This window comes from Schistocerca piceifrons, chromosome 1 (assembly GCF_021461385.2).
Source record: "Schistocerca piceifrons isolate TAMUIC-IGC-003096 chromosome 1, iqSchPice1.1, whole genome shotgun sequence".
Lineage (NCBI taxonomy): Eukaryota > Metazoa > Arthropoda > Insecta > Orthoptera > Acrididae > Schistocerca > Schistocerca piceifrons.
Genome location: NC_060138.1, coordinates 962464453 through 962482422, shown reverse-complemented (window position 1 = coordinate 962482422; position 17970 = coordinate 962464453). Strand labels below are relative to the sequence as shown.

Sequence of the window (17970 nt, the reverse complement as noted above, 5' to 3'; positions counted from 1 at the left end):
TTACCATCTTGTCTGTGCTGCTCATTTACTTATAGTAACGGAGGATGAGGTACTGATGGTTGGAAGCAGAGGGTGTGTCTATCCCCACATACCATGCCCCGGGGTCCTCCAGATGCATTCTGGGCAGAGGACCTCACCCACTTCACTTCCTCTCACTCCCCTCCCACTTCTCCTTGATTTTGTCTCTGTCTTGTTGTAGTTTGGTTACAGTCAGGCTTCCCAGTATTGGCCTTTTATATCCTTTGTGTGAGGGCTTGGCCTGTTTCAGTACATACAGGATGAATGGACTGATGACCTGGCAGTTTTGTCTGTTCAACTCCAAAAAAACCAACCAACCAAATTTGCATTTCTATTTGTCAGTGTTTTTCATTCTCAGCTGTTTTGACATTATTTATCTGAATATTACTTTTATTTTTCAGTCAGTGTATTAACACCTCTTTTTGTTTTCATCCTCCTCCTCCTCGTCCCACATTTTTGCTTTTCTTTTATTTTACTTGCCTTGAGATAACCTTTTTTGTGTTTGATCAGTTGTACTTATTGAAATGTGTTCTAGTCCCACATAAGAAAGACCAACTTAAGTACCACAGAAATTCCGTGTCAAATCATCTAAACTTTCAGTGCCTTTACAATTTTTATGGTATATATCTGTATGTGTAATTTGCAAACGTGTAGTTCACCTTTGAACTATGTCTTCATTTTATATTTTGTGATGAAGGACCTTAGACCTTAAAGACTAAAAATAACAAATATATCACAAAACTGATGTATTCATTAAACAGAAGTACAACCATTTTTTTGGCATGAGAAATAAAACAAAAGTTAACATGCAATATTGTCAGTTATATTTTTCCCTATACAATTCTTCTGTATAATCATAAGCAATAGCTACATTGCCCTCTCCCATTAGCATATCAATATTGTGCGATAAAACAATCAATGCTATATCTCTTTCTGTAGCTGATTCCTTGTTGGAGTACCTACAAAACCAAGTTTTATTCTTTGTGAATGTTCTTACAGTATTGGTTTCCTGTTTCCAAACAGATGCTCTTGACCTACAATACCATTAAACATTTTCCCATCCCCTTTGTAATGAGCTAAAAAACTTGTTTATTTAACTATTTCTTAACTTGGTAAAAATTGATTTAAATATTGAATTTTCATTCATCATTACCAGGGTACTAGATATCTCGCAGTCAAATGAAAAGCATGGAACTTTCAGGAATGAGAATCAGGTACTTGCTACACTTGTTGAGAGCTTGCCAAATCTAACTTCATTGGATATTTCAGGCACCAACTTAGCTGGAACAGGTAAGATAACTGTGAACCCATTTTTAAAAAATAATTTGTTGTGCAGAGCATACTTTTTTGTGCTTTAACAAACTGAATATTCTGTTGTAGGTGTTGCAGAACATGCTTCGTCATTTGTAACTGCGAATGAAAAAACATTACCTTCTTCTGACATTCCTGGGCTTAATTCTCGTGTTTTAAATCCATTTGATTTCCTAGGTCTTTATGGCACACAACATTCTGCTTGCAGGCGGCATGATATCCCTGCAAAATTGGTAATTGTTTTATATTTATTACAAATAAACCTAATGTAGCTGTCATTAAGAAATAACGTATGGCTCATGAATTCACTTTCTGTTCAGATATCTGGCGATGCTTCAGAGGAACAAATTTTAATCGCAGCTGCAGCTTACATTGATCGCCCAGATGTACTTCAAAAAGTGCTCAATGATCTCTATCATCTCTTTCGTTACGAAACATGTAAGAATTTGAACAATGCACTTAATGTTGTTCTTGAAGCAATGGATCGCCATATAAATGAAAAACACATACAGATTTCTGGCAGGTATTTATAAAACTTTATTTGTCTGCTTTGTATGTGTATATGAAGGAATTTTGGAGAATTCTGTGAGCTCTACAGTTTAGTTCACTTATGTCTTTTCTGTTTTCCTGATATAATGTTTGAAAGTTGCTATTCTCCTTTATAAAAGTGCATTTAAACCTGTTTTGGTGATGAAATTACCGACAATAGAAGTAACCCAGCTCAAATAGCAAAAATCAAATACAAGTAATTTTAAAATAGGTATAGAGATGTGTCTGGGCTACCACCCACACAGGCCATTCATCCATAAGATGTGTCTAGGCTACCACCCACATAGGCCATTCATCTGTAAAACTCTGCATTTTTGTACAATTAATGTTTGAAAGTGCGTGAATCTGAAAACTACAAAAGTGCAAGTCCCTGAAGACACAATAGCTTGCTACTGAGAATTATGACCAACAGTTTCACAAGAGTTCTATTGAGGTATTATTTCACCAGAAGCTAAGCATTTGCTTGAAATACTATGTGTTAACATATGCTCTGTGGAGTCATATTTGCTAAAATAGAAGTGTGTTATTGTACATTTTTCCTTACTCCTCATCAAAGTGCAAATCTAGAGTTTCAGTGAAGTGAGTAAAACACAACAGAATATTTTGATAATTGAATATTGCAGTGCAAATACACTGAAAATCATGTAGCAAGTTTGCCAAGTGTATATGCTGTTGCATTCCACTATGTTTTAGCCACTTCATTGAAGCTTCAGATCTGCATTTTTTGCCAAGTAATTCTTGACTCTTAGCTTGTGAATCTTTTGATCGCAATTGTCTGTTAACCATCAAATACTGATTATACTTAAATGAAGAGTTTTACAGATAAATGACATTTATGGGTGGTAGAGCAGACAGATCTCTGGATTTTAAAATCATTTTTATTTGGTTTTAATCAGACCAGGATACTTCCATAGGAAATGTCTTCTGCCTACAGCACACAGAGTGATGTTGAGCTATAAGGGTCACCATCTCCAGTAGTTGCATACTTACTTACTTGACTGCTTACTTTACTTTGCTTAAAAAGATCAGGCCCAGAGGTCTGTGGCTACATTGTGCTCTATTTCTTGCTGTGTGTTACCAGTCACCATATATGCTGTTCCACAGCAAGTATCTCATCTTTTCTTTGGTCTGCATGATGGCATTCTTCCTCAGGGAATAAAAGCCATGGATTTCGAAGGCCATCAGTTTTTTATCCATTTGAGTGACATGCCCTGCCCAAACAACTGTTTGATTCTCATCAGGTCCACAATATTTGATCTTTTGCAGATCTCATCCAGCTCACAATGATGGTGACTCCTCCATTCCCAAGTGATTTGTTTTGAACCAGACCTTAGATCTTCCTTAAGACTTTCCACTTGAAAATGAGAAAATTATTTGAGTCTTGTTTCCAGACACTCCAAGTTTTACAACATGCATCTTTATGGGTTGGATCAGTGTTTTGTATAGATGAAATCCTTAAGAGACTGAGAGACTGCACAATTTAAAAAGCTTACTCAAACTAAAGTATGATTGGTTTGCATCTTAAAGCCTTGCTTTGATTTCTGCCTCACATGATATATCCTCTATAAACATTATCCCAGGTATTTAATATTATTAACTGTTTTGAAGGATCAGGTTCCGACTGTCTGGAATAGGCATACGTCCTGCCCGTTACCAGATGCTCTGTCTCGGATTCATTCACAAGGAGACCAATCTTGCTTGCTACCACTTCCATTCTGTCATGCATCCGCATCTGTTCTTCCTTGGATCTGGACAACAGGATCATATCATCTGCAAATGAGAGATGTGTTGTTTTCTCACCTTCTACCTTGATACATTAGAGTTTCTTACAGAAAGCTTCCCTTATTACCTTTTCAGCTGCCATGTTGAACAATATCAGTGACACACCATCCCCTTGTCTCAGCACTGTGCTTGCATTAAAGCTCCCCATGTCTGAGTTCCCAAGCTTCACTTTACCTTTTTTTACCTTTGGTATAACTGTACTGACAAATTTTATGGCTATTCCAAACTTGGTAATTCGTCAGGCTCTCCTGGTGAGTGCAGTTGTATGCTTCTTAAAATTTATGAAGAATACATGAAGTTCTTCACTGTATTCTCACAACATCTTTTCAGAGTGCTGCCACAGTACATAGGTGTTGTCCGCAATCAAGTGGCCCTTTCTAAAAACACCCTGGTTTTCACCAATCGCTTCTTTTGCAGATGGCTGGATTCTATCCAGTATACTCAGGATATTACAGCAGACATTCAGGAGGGCAATTCCTCTGTCCATTTTGTCACCTTTCTTATGTATGGGGCAGATGACATTGACTTTGAGACTTCTTGTATGTCCTCCATACACCAATCAGCCAGAATATTACGAACTTCTGTTTAATAGCCGGAATGTCCACCTGTGGCCTAGATAACAGTAGTGAAGCATCATCTCATGGAATCAATATGAGGCCTTGATAGGTCACTGGAGGGAGTTGGCACCACAACTTCACACCCAAGTCACCCAATTCCCATAAATTTCGGGGAGGAAGCTGATAGCTCTGAATCCACGTTCAGTCACATCCCAGAAGTGTTTGATCGGGTTCAAATCTGGCACGTTGGGGGGCCAGCACATCAGTTGGAACTTGCCACTGTGTTCCCTGAACCACTCCATCACATTCCTGGCCTTGTTACATGGTACAATTTCTTGTTGAAAAATGCCACTGCTGTTGGCAAACATGATCATCATGAAGGGATGTACGTGACCTGCAACCAGTGTACAACACTCCTTGGCCATCGTGGTGCCTATCACAAGCTCCACAGGACCCTTGGAAGCCCCTGTGAATGTTCCGCAGAGCATAATGGGCTGCCACCAGCTTGTCTCGGTTCCACAGTGCAGGTATCAAAAAGCAGTTCCCTCGTTTCAGTCATAGTTCCCGATGTCATGGTGTTAACTTTGGCACATGCATAGGTCGTCGGCTGTGAAGGCACACCGGTAGGAGTGTTTGGTGCACTGTGTGTTCAGACACATTTGCACTCTGCCCAGCATTAAAGTCAGAAGTAAGTTCTGTCACGTTTCACTTCCTGTCCTGTTTTACCAGTCTGCCCAGCCTACGGTGTCCAACATCTGTAACGACGGATGGTCACCTAACTCCATGTCATCTGGATGTGCTTTCCCAATGGTTTTGCAACATGTTGAAGACAGTCACCACTGCACTCCTTGAACACTTGACAAATCTTGAAGTTTCCAAAATGCTTGTTTTGAGTCTCCAGACCATCACAGTCTGCCCTCGGCAAACTCAGAAAGATCACGTGCCTTCCCCACTCTTCACACTGGTAGCATGCTCACTGATTTTATATGCACTGCACATGAGTTTACTATAGTCATTCCTCATAGGTGACGCTGCTATCACCTGGGTTTGTTTATATTGATAGTAGGTCGGTGGCTATAGTGTTGTGGTTGTTTAGTGTAATTCAGATTGTCTTGATTAGTTGGTGAATTCGCTCGTGGAGTCTCTCCCCTCCAGCATGAATGACTTCTCCAAGATTCCATTGTCTTCTATACTTTTGTTGTCCTTCAGCTTCATTATATGATTCTTTATGTCAGTGAGTGTAGATGGTCGATAGTCTAAATTACCATGTCAGGAGGTTGGAATTTGAATAGATTTTTAGCTTCACCACAGCTGAGGAGCTCTCTGAAGTATTGTTCCCATCTCTCAGCATTGTTAAATTTGTTGGTGAATATGAGCCCATTATTACCCTTAACAGACTTTCGGTGGCTCTAGTATCCCTTCGTAAAGAAGTTAACTTACAGCAAATCTTGTGAGCCTCTTTTCTCAAGAAATCTTCTTTTGAGCCACCTCTATCATTTCTTGACGTATAGTCTCTTTGTTCTCCTCAGGGTTATTTGGGTAGTTCTCAGTACTTCTTCAACTGTGCTTTGCCTAGTGCAAAATCTGTCTCTCACAGCCAGCTCCCTTTGGTTTCTCTTCTCTTGCCTAATGCCTTAAAGCATTTTTTCCCAAATCCAATGTTCTTGCTCCTCATATGCTTCTTGATGACTGCATTTGCCACCTCATTTACAGCATCCCTTACTTCTTTTTGTATGTTGTCTGGGTTATTAAGTGAATCCTCTTTCTGCAGTGTTTGAAAGTGGTCACAGAGCTCGATCTGAAATTTGTCTTTCTTTGTAGTGATGTGATAGCTTACTACTTTCTTAATTTTGTTTTAGACTCTGGCTGTGGTTTGTACTTGTAGCCAGCTTTTCACAAGGAAGTGATTGCTCACACACACTGCACCATATGTTGTCTCTACATCCATCACCCAGTTCATTGCTTTAGTGTAAATTGCAGTGTGATCTATCTGATTAACTGTTTTACCATCTGGTATATATCCTCCCATTTGAAATTTGTTCTTCTGATGAACGTCCCCATTGATGTTGCAGAGGTGATGAACCTGGTGCCATTGTGTTGCTGAGTTCAAGTAAACTGTCTTTTAGTTGTTGAATGGATACATCTTCTTGTCGCACTTTGGCAGTCATATTATCACCCAGTGAGACTTCACAATTCCTATTCAGAATGGCATCAACCACTATCTTCGATTCTGCATGGAAATCATCCCTTGCTTGGGGATGTGCTTCATTCTTTGGGTGTACAGATATTCACAAATGATATTTTACATCTATTAATGTCTGTTGTTAATACTGCTGTCCTTAGGGGTCATGGATGAAAACCCAGAAAGACTTGCAGCTAGAGTCTTACTCTCACAGAATCCCATATCCAGTTTGTGTCCTGAACTGCAGCTTCCATAAAAGATTGCATGCTTTTTAACATCAAAGATATAAGTATCCTTCCAGTAAACATCTTGTAAAACAGCTCAATCGATTCTATGAGGTGTGTTTAAAAAGTATGGTGACTTTATATTTTTATGACAGAATATTTGTTTATTCATCAGTGTTCATGTTGTCCCCTTCAAAGTAATCCCCCACAGATATAATACACTTGTGCCAACACTTCTTCCAATCCTCAAATCACTTAAGCACTTTTTGGTATAGCCTTGAGTACTTCCAGTGATGCAGTTTTTGTTTCCTCAGTTATTGAAAATCTTCGTCCTTTCATAGGTCTCTTCAGTTTTGGGAACAGGAAAAAGGCACAGGGGGCCAAATCTGGTGAGTATGGTGGCTGAGGCATGATTGTCTTATTGTTTTTGGCCAAAAAATCTCTCACAATTAGCGATGAATGAGCAGGTGCTTTGTTGCATAGCAAAAACCATGAATTGTTTTCCACAACTCCAGATGTTTTTTGCTTATTGCTTCTTGCAAATGGCACATAACGCCAAGGTAATACTCCTTATTGATCATACGACCTTGAGGCAAAAATTCATGATCCACTGTGCCACGGTAATTGAAAAAAACAGTGAACCAAACTTCGATATTTGATCGAATTTGGCATGTTGTTTTCAGTCTTGGCTGTCTGGGATGCTTCCATTGGGACAATTGGGCTTTGGTTTTGACGTCATAACAATAAACCCATGTTTCATCACCAGTTATGACCCTTTTGAGCAAATCAGGATCAACATTGACGTCATTCAAGAGCTCCTTGGGCGATGCACATGCGGTGGTTCTTCTGATCAAAACTGAGAAGTTTTGGAACAAACTTGGCTGACACAAGTCTCATGCCCAAAACATCCAAACAAATTGCATGGCAGCAACCGAGCAATATGCTAACATCCTCAGCAACTTCTCTTACGGTAATTTGACGATTTTCCAAAACAATTTTCTTCACAGCTTCAACATTACCATCTGTTGTTGATGTGCAGGGGTGTCCCCTTTCCTTAAAAATGTGACAGGGTGTGTGATAGGAGTTGGGAAGGTTGGGCTGTGAGGCGCATTTCATCTGGTTCATTGTCTAAGACCTGTCCAGCTTGGAAGATCCTGCCAGCATAGCTCTTTAGTATCATGTGAACATGGACAGTTCTACCGTAAGGCAGTATTTCCTGGAGAGTTCACTAGGTGCATAAAAGGAAATTTCTAAATGGTCTTATTTTTATCATTTGCAACAAAATAATTAACAGTACATATTGTTTTATGAGTCATATAGAGCATTCATGTAACAGTTGCTTATGTTGGGGAATATTGGTGTGGCCATTCATGTGCCTACTATGCAATTGTTTAGTTATATAGTTTGGAAGAGGAGAATCAGGTGTTTCATTTAGAAGGTCAGTTGTTTTATAATCATTATGGTTTTATTATCATTATGGTTTTATTCCTCCCCCCATGAACCATGGACCTTGCCGTTGGTGGGGAGGCTTGCGTGCCTCAGCGATACAGATGGCCGTACCGTAGATGCAACCACAATGGAGGGGTATCTGTTGAGAGGCCAGACAAACATGTGGTCCCTGAAGAGGGGCAGCAGCCTTTTCAGTAGTTGCAGGGGCAACAGTCTGGATGATTGACTGATCTGGCCTTGTAACATTAACCAAAACGGCCTTGCTGCTGGTACTGCGAACGGCTGAAAGCAAGGGGAAACTACAGCCATAGTTTTTCCCGAGGACATGCAGCTTTACTGTATGATTAAATGATGATGGCGTCCTCTTGGGTAAAATATTCCGGAGGTAAAATAGTCCCCCATTCGGATCTCCGGGCGGGGACTACTCAAGAGGACGTCGTTGTCAGGAGAAAGAAAACTGGCGTTCTACGGATCGGAGCGTAGAATGTCAGATCCCTTAATCGGGCAGGTAGGTTAGAAAATGTAAAAAGGGAAATGGATAGGTTGAAGTTAGATATAGTGGGAATTAGTGAAGTTCGGTGGCAGGAGGAACAAGACTTTTGGTCAGGTGAATACAGGGTTATAAATACAAAATCAAATAGGGGTAATGCAGGAGTAGGTTTAATAACGAATAAAAAAATAGGAGTGCGGGTTAGCTACTACAAACAGCATAGTGAATGCATTATTGTGGCCAAGATAGACACAAAGCCCATGCCTACTACAGTAGTACAAGTTTATATGCCAACTAGCTCTGCAGATGATGAAGAAATAGATGAAATGTATGACGAGATAAAAGAAATTATTCAGGTAGTGAAGGGAGACGAAAATTTAATAGTCATGGGTGACTGGAATTCGTCAGTAGGAAAAGGGAGAGAAGGAAACATAGTAGGTGAATATGGATTGGGGGGAAGAAATGAAAGAGGAAGCCGCCTTGTATAATTTTGCACAGAGCATAACTTAATCATAGCTAACACTTGGTTCAAGAATCATAAAAGAAGGTTGTATACCTGGAAGAATCCTGGCGATACTAAAAGGTATCAGATAGATTATATAATGGTACGACAGAGATTTAGGAACCAGGTTTTAAACTGTAAGGCATTTCCAGGGGCAGATGTGGATTCTGACCACAATCTATGGGTTATGAACTGCAGATTGAAACTGAAGAAACTGCAAAAAGGTGGGAATCTAAGGAGATGGGACCTGGATAAACTGAAAGAACCAGAGGTTGTAGAGAGTTTCAGGGAGAGCATAAGGGAACAATTGACAGGAATGGGGGAAAGAAATACAGTAGAAGAAGAATGGGTAGCTTTGAGGGATGAAGTAGTAAAGGCAGCAGAGGATCAAATAGGTAAAAAGACGAGGGCTAGTAGAAATCCTTGGGTAACAGAAGAAATATTGAATTTAATTGATGAAAGGAGAAAATATAAAAATGCAGTAAATGAAGCAGGCAAAAAGGAATACAAACGTCTCAAAAATGAGATCGACAGGAAGTGCAAAATGGCTAAGCAGGGATGGCTGGAGGACAAATGTAAGGATGTAGAGGCTTGTCTCACTAGGGGTAAGGTAGATACTGCCTACAGGAAAATTAAAGAGACCTTTGGAGAGAAGAGAACCACTTGTATGAATATCAAGACCTCAGATGGCAACCCAGTTCTAAGCAAAGAAGGGAAGGCAGAAAGGCGGAAGGAGTATATAGAGGGTTTATACAAGGGCGATGTACTTGAGGACAATATTATGGAAATGGAAGAGGATGTAGATGAAGACGAAATGGGAGATAAGATACTGCGTGAAGAGTTTGACAGAGCACTGAAAGACCTGAGTCGAAACAAGGCCCCGGGAGTAGACAACATTCGATTAGAACTACTGATGGCCTTGGGAGAGCCAGTCATGACAAAACTCTACCATCTCGTGAGCAAGATGTATGAGACAGGCGAAATACCCTCAGACTTCAAGAGGAATATAATAATTCCAATCCCAAAGAAAGCAGGTGTTGACAGATGTGAAAATTAGCAAACATACAGTTTAATAAGCCACAGCTGCAAAATACTAACACGAATTCTTTACAGACGAATGGAAAAACTGGTAGACGCAGACCTAGGGGAAGATCAGTTTGGATTCCGTAGAAATGTTGGAACACGTGAGGCAATACTAACCTTATGACTTATCTTAGAAGAAAGATTAAGAAAAGGCAAACCTAAGTTTCTAGCATTTGTAGACTTAGAGAAAGTTTTGACAATGTTAACTGGAATACTCTCTTTCAAATTCTGAAGGTGGCAGGTATAAAATACAGGGAGCGAAAGGCTATTTACAATTTGTACAGAAATCAGATGGCAGTTATAAGAGTCGAGGGGCATGAAAGGGAAGCAGTGGTTGGGAAAGGAGTGAGACAGGGTTGTAGCCTCTCCCCGATGTTATTCAATCTGTATATTGAGCAAGCAGTAAAGGAAACAAAAGAAAAATTCGGAGTAGGTATTAAAATTCATGGAGAAGAAGTAAAAACTTTGAGGTGACATTGTAATTCTGTCGGAGACAGCAAAGGACTTGGAAGAGCAGTTGAACGGAATGGACAGTGTCTTGAAAGGAGGATATAAGATGAATATCAACAAAAGCAAAACGAGGATAATGGAATGTAGTCAAATTAAATCAGGTGATGCTGAGGGAATTAGATTAGGAAATGAGACACTTAAAGTAGTAAAGAAGTTTTGCTATTTAGGGAGTAAAATAACTGATGATGGTCGAAGTAGAGAGGATATAAAATGTAGACTGGCAATGGCAAGGAAATCGTTTCTGAAGAAGAGAAATTTGTTAACATTGAGTATAGATTTAAGTGTCAGGAAGTCGTTTTTGAAAGTATTTGTATGGAGTGTAGCCATGTATGGAAGTGAAACATGGACGATAACTAGTTTGGACAAGAAGAGAATAGAAGCTTTCGAAATGTGGTGCTACAGAAGAATGCTGAAGATACGGTGGGTAGATCATATAACTAATGAGGAGGTATTGAATAGGATTGGGGAGAAGAGAAGTTTGTGGCACAACTTGACTTGAAGAAGGGATCGGTTGGTAGGACATGTTTTGAGGCATCAAGGGATCACAAATTTAGCATTGGAGGGCAACGTGGAGGGTAAAAATCATAGAGGGAGACCAAGAGATGAATACACTAAGCAGATTCAGAAGGATGTAGGTTGCAGTAGGTACTGGGACATGAAGAAGCTTGCACAGGATAGAGTAGCATGGAGAGCTGCATCAAACCAGTCTCAGGACTGAAGACCACAACAACAACAACATGGTTTTATTTCTCTCTCTCTCTCTCTCTCTCTCTCTCTCTCTCTCTCTCTTGTACATATGTTGTACATATCTGAACCAGTTTTCTACACACTGATCACTATTCAGCTCATATTTAATTGCAGCTGTCATATCTGACCCTGTTTTCTGCTTATCTACAGCCATTGAGGTCTTTTGAATTGCAGTATGTTACGTACCATTGCAAAATATGTCTCAAACTATGAAGTAAAACACTTAATCTTTTGCCAACAAATATTAACATCAAAATTTGTTTGTAAATGAAATGCATGAAGAGTGCCATACTAATGAGATGTTTTAATATTAAATTCCTATCTAGAGTATTTTATAACTTTTTTTTTATCTTCAAATTTGTACTTTTCCTCCGCCGTCCGGTGAAAAATGATAAGCTTCCTTTTAAGACATATTACAGTAATGACTTGAAAATTTGCTGAGCTAATGAAGTAAAATGTTTAAACAGTGGAAAGTTTAGAATCTAGTACCAGTAATATTTTGAAAAGGATAGAGTGCATAGAGGAGACACTGACTGGCAGAAAGCCACAACAAAAAGACTGCCATACCTTTAAACTTTCAGCCAAAAGGCCTTCTTCTGATGTAGGAAGCACACACACACACATTCGCACAAGAACAACTCACACACATGTGACCACTGCATCTAGCTGCCATGTGATGACTAATGGCAGTAAGTCAGCTTGCCAAAGTACCACACCCTTTGGACGATGTCATCCAGCTGGATACCTGACAACATTACAAAATCATTATGTGCTGAGAAAGCATAAAATCACACATCAAGTACCTCTACAGTAAATAAATTTACAGCAAATTGAAGGAGCTAGACAAGCTTTCGAACATGAAAGCTTGCCTTCTGGCTTCCTTTGTCTTCTCATGTTAAGATTCTGTGGCAACTGAATCATTCCACCTTTTGTGAAGGTTGTTCATCACATTCAATCTTCAGCTGCAAACTAGATCACCAGATGAACCAGCCTGGCCCTGATTAGGGAAAGGATCTGCTACACATCTACATCTACATCTACATTTATACTCCGCAAGCCACCCAACGGTGTGTGGCAGAGGGCACTTTACGTGCCACTGTCATTACCTCCCTTTCCTGTTCCAGTCGCGTATGGTTCACGGGAAGAACGACTGTCTGAAAGCCTCCGTGCGCGCTCTAATCTCTCTAATTTTACATTCGTGATCTCCTCGGGAGATATAAGTAGGGGGAAGCAATATATTCGATACCTCATCCAGAAACGCACCCTCTCGAAACTTGGCAAGCAAGCTACACCGCGATGCAGAGCGCCTCTCTTTCAGAGTCTGCCACTTGAGTTTATTAAACATCTCCGTAACGCTATCACGGTTACCAAATAACCCTGTGACGAAACGCGCCGCTCTTCTTTGGATCTTCTCTATCTCCTCCGTCAAACCGATCTGGTACGGATCCCACACTGATGAGTAATACTCAAGTATAGGTCGAACGAGTGTTTTGTAAGCCACCTCCTTTGTTGATGGACTACATTTTCTAAGCACTCTCCCAATGAATCTCAACCTGGTACCCACCTTACCAACAATTAATTTTATATGATCATTCCACTTCACACAGTGTAGACTCGATGAGACGGGAAGAGGACGCTTTATATCTCAGCAAAGAGGAGACACTGAGTCGCAGAAAGCCACAACAAAAAGACTGCCATACATTTAAGCTTTCGGCCAAAGTGCCCTCTTCTGAAGTAGAAAGAACAAACACTTTCACACAAGAACAACTCATGTACATATGACCACTGCCTCTAGCTGCTGTGTACAGGTGGTCCTGATGACTACTGGCAACAAGACAGCTTGCCAAAGCATCACACCCTTTGGACGATGCTACCCAGCTGGATACCTGACATTACAAAACCATTACATGCTGGGAAAGCCTAAAATCATGCATCAAGTACCTGATTTAGATAGATGCTGTCAGCTGGTCTCAGTCCAACAAAGCAGAGCAGCCAACAACATGCAGACAATCCACTCAATGTGAATATTTGTGGCGAAATCAATACAAGAACTGCCACAGAGAACTGTAATCAATTGTGCAGACAAAACAGTTGCATGAAATCTTATCTGTACTTGGAAAGGGACTAACTTTCATAGCAATGTTGATGACACTGTCATTTTAGTGTAACAGCTTGTCCTTTCTCTTTCTTTTGATGTAGAGGAAGAAACACATTGTGAAAGCCAAAACTCTCGTAGGAGATGAATGTGCTTAAGCATCTCCTAAAGATTCTGAGAAAGTCATCGTACCTGCCGACAAAGGAGATTCTACAATATTGCTGTGCTTCAGTATACAAGAAATTGTACAACCCACTGGAGGATGACACCTACAGAAGAGCGGAAGAAGGTCCAAAAACCACATGAAAAGGAAGAGCATCAAACTCTTCCATAACACATAACTCAGTCACCATTTGCAGGATCCACTACTGAGTTCTGGCCTGCCTTGCTAATCATCCATCTTCACGTGGCAGTTATGTGTGGTGCTGTAAGAGTGTCTGTTCTCGTACTAACATCACCAAATCAACAGATATCTAGATGTCAGTTTAACCCGTCATTTAAACTTCTATAATCTTCAACATCATAAACATTGTTTTGCATTAACATTCTTTCAGAACACCAGATTAGTATTACAGTTGCCTGAACAGGCAGTGTTCTGTATGTGACAGATCATCATCCAAGGTCCAAAATCACTAGCATTTCATATCTCGACCCAGAGAAGAAGTGTGTCGCACATTCTTGCCCTTGGTGCTATTCTGTGGGCCAAGCTCATCTTAGAGTGCATGGAGTAAACAGCTCCACATCACAGCCGATGGCACTGTTTTAAAGACCATACCACTCCCAAAACATAATGCTTCTATGGATACTCCATCACTGCACAGGATTTCCCATGCAGTGGGCTGTCCAGTCTTCTTGGCTCATTTACACATTAAGAAATTTTCCAACATATTTCGTCTGCTAAGTTAAACATTGAGTGTGATATTTTTTAAAATATGGCCTGTGACAATATGTATCCTGCCATGGAGGTGGAAGATGTCTGAATCATTCTTTTACATTGACCTCGTATTGCTTTTTGCATAACTTATACAATTGTAATGTTTTATTATTGAGACTTACGGTGACATTTTAAACATCTTTTAACACTACTCATGTTGTTGTATTCTTTTGAGAACAAGAGAATATAGAAACTTCATTATTCCATTTTAATTTATTTTTACTATCTATAACCTTTGCACATTTTTTCAGAATGTGTTTCTTTAAAATTTACTTTTCATCTGCCTGTATGAGGAACCATATTCCATACAATTTCGGAATGAGTATGACCTTCTTCACTTATATTCCTTTACATCATAATCTATAACTCTTTCGATATTCTCTTGCAAACATTATCATTGTATTTAATGCTGCTTTCCCATTTGTAGGATGCTTTTAGAATACTGTCTCTTAATTTCTTACAAGAACTGATACATTACCTTCAATCAGAGAGGAAAGTACTCCTTCATTATTCGTAATACCTGACAGGTCAGTGTTCTACATGGAATCTAATCTATTCCCTACAAAAGTAAAGGTCATCTTGTCTATGAGTCCAACTTACCTAAGTGTAGGTCATGTCATCCGTGAGTCCACCTAGCCTTACAAAAAAAGAAAATGCTCAGTGCTATCCCTTCTCTAGGTTCACTTTGCCTAATTCCTATACCATTTTATTTCGGCTCACATCCTTCTGTGTACTGTGTTACCTTCTTAACAATGGAGAAGCGTTGTAGTAATTTCACACCCCTTTTCTCCTGTTGCTCGATTTACTGTTATACATACATTTCATATGTTTTAAGATGTTAGCAAATCATTCACTTCCTTCCAACATGTTTTGTCACTTACACAGTATTGCATGGTAGAGTAATTATGATGTACACATATATGTGGAAACAGTGTTTGCACATCAATTGCTGACATAGTGTAACTGAGGTGGAATAAGGGGAACCAGCCCGCATTTGCCGAGGCAGAAGGAAAACAGTCTTAAAACCCATCCACAGACTGCCCGGCACACCGGACCCCGTCACTAATCTGCCAGGTGGATTTGTGGCGAGGACCGAAAGGCAGTGCATTAGACCGCACTGCTAACCAGGGGGTCTTAGTGTATACCATACTGAATATAAACTCAAAACAAAACACCCGAACTCTCAGACACACAGTACAGAGGACACACAGTAGTGTTTCTTTGTGAGGACCAGTCCCTGTGACATACAGGCCAGGAAAGCCCTGGATTCAGCACATTTGCAATAATGACATCTAGCAATAATATTTGAAGCAATTACACTTCACAAAAAAAAAAAAAAAAAAACACACATCAGTATACTCAGTCCCACTGTGCCAGGGGCACGTGCAAAGCATCGATGTCCGAGAAATGCACATAGCGACAACCAGAAGATGCAGTAGCCATAGCCAGCAAACACTCCACGTGACCCGTGGACCCCTCCTAGGTGTCTTTCATGAGACACGCTGTGTTTTCCTTTAGTTTTTGGTGCATTCTACAAGCTCTCATTATATTTGTCGCCTTTCTACTTTAGTTCTTAAAACATTAAAACTATATAATATGTTTAATACGTCTTCTGGTACCAAAATGTCCATATCCTTTGTGTATTTACCAATGTTAAGTCGTATCCTGTCTTGTAGGAAATACACAATTTCCAGTAACTGGAACTTTGATCATTTCTGCAAAACAAAGCATCATCATGAATTTTCAGTAGGCCTAAGTTTGTTTCTGTACTTGGTAAAGCTTTTTGTTGTACTAATGACCGTTTTTCACTGCAGTATGTTGATACATTTTGTCTAGTGCTTCTTTTGATTTTCATAACCTCGCCATTTGGGTTGTTACATTTCATGAAATTCACTCCAAAGATAGACCCAGGTCCTTTAGATTTTGTTGCTGTTCTCATTCCTAATGGAAGTCGCAATAATTTGTCTGGTACTGTTTTGAGAGATCCCTTTATATTGTGTTTATCTGTTTCATATTCTTGTACGACTAATACCCAGCACATCAGAAGAATCTGTGGAGTCTGCTTTTCATTAAGAATGCTAAGGCTTGATGGTCCATGTATATCTCTATCTTTGAGTTCCCACATTAATGTTTGAAATTTTTGTACACTCGAAACTGTCACCAGTAATTCCTTTTGTGTGGCTGTGTAGTTAATTTCTGTTTTATCTAAGCTTTGGCTGGTGAATGATGTGGTATTATGAGTACCTAACTCCTTTTCCCACGTATCTCGAAATAATTTACGAGCGATTCTGCAATCTGATGCATCTGTAGCAAACTTGAAATATTCATTTATTTTGGATGTTTGAGTATATGGGCTTGGACTAATACCTGCTTAATATTACCAAAGCCTCTGAAATTTCTTTATTCCATCTCCAAACTGCTTTAATAAAGCCAGACGTGTCAGATCATTCATTGGTTATCCTTTTATAAATCGTCCGTAGAATCCGACTAGCCACAGAAATGAGCACAATTGTTTCATATTTCAAGGTTCAGGTAACTCTTTTGTTGCCCTTGTTCTGTCAGTGTCTGATTGTATACCTTCAGCTCCCATGGCATGTCCTAGAAATTTAATTTCACTTCTCCCAGAATGTGATTTAGATAACTTAATAGTAATACCCTTTTTGTAGAGTTTACTATAAGTCCTGGTAAGTAAATTACAATGTCCATTCCCTATGTTTGATATTATCAATACATCACCAACATAAATTATCAGATCTTGAGGTAACTGATTATTTAGGGCTTCATCAATTGCTCTTATGAACACCAATACTGAAATATTTAAACCAAACGGTTGTACTCTTTACAATTTTCCTTCAGAGAGGAAGGCAGTAACTGATCTGGAATCTTTGTGAAGTCTCACCTGCCAATAGTCAGTAGTGACGGCCATTGAACTGAAATATTGTACATTTGCAAACTTTGACAGTAGTTCTGCTATACACACTGGGCAATCATGTTCTGTTTCAATGTGTTTATTCAACACACTCACATTTAGAATCAACCGTACGCCTCCTGTGGATTTTCGTACAACTAGTAGTGGATTATTACAAACGCTCTTGCTTCTTTCAATTATTCTATTGTCTACCATTTTTGCTAATATCCTCGTGTACTGCTAGTCTTAAATTTAAGGGAACAGCGTTTGGTTTACAAAAGAATGATGTACTATCTTCCGTCATTTTTTTTACACATTTATTCACCAATAACTCCAGGTTTGTCAGACAATACCTCTGGAATATACTTGTTTCTGTACATTAGTTAATACCTTCGACTCCTGAGCTTTTTCTCTTATTTGTTACGTGGATCCAATATCACTTAATAATACTGGTTCTTTTTTTTTTTTTTTAGTAATTCTGTGTATACTGCTAATCGCCAAAAGGCATGCATTAGAGTTCTCTTCCCTCATTACTTTTAAGCAATACCTTATGCTTGGACTTATCATTGTACCATGATACTGCTTTGTTCTTAAAGTCTAAGTGAACATTATAAGTAATCAAACAGTTA

The 17970-nt window shown here is 39.4% G+C and overlaps 1 protein-coding gene across 2 annotated transcripts in view; it reads left to right on the top strand.

Annotated features, from left to right (window-relative positions):
* The window catches only part of LOC124727630 (protein zer-1 homolog), a 178004-nt gene that overhangs the window by 78418 nt on the left and 81616 nt on the right, over positions 1 to 17970 (top strand). For both annotated transcript variants that reach the window (XM_047248494.1, XM_047248485.1), the window contains exons 3-5: positions 1175 to 1308; positions 1399 to 1562; positions 1650 to 1852. In XM_047248494.1, coding sequence (XP_047104450.1) covers positions 1175 to 1308; positions 1399 to 1562; positions 1650 to 1852 — 501 coding nt within the window. The remainder of the gene's footprint in view (positions 1 to 1174; positions 1309 to 1398; positions 1563 to 1649; positions 1853 to 17970) is intronic.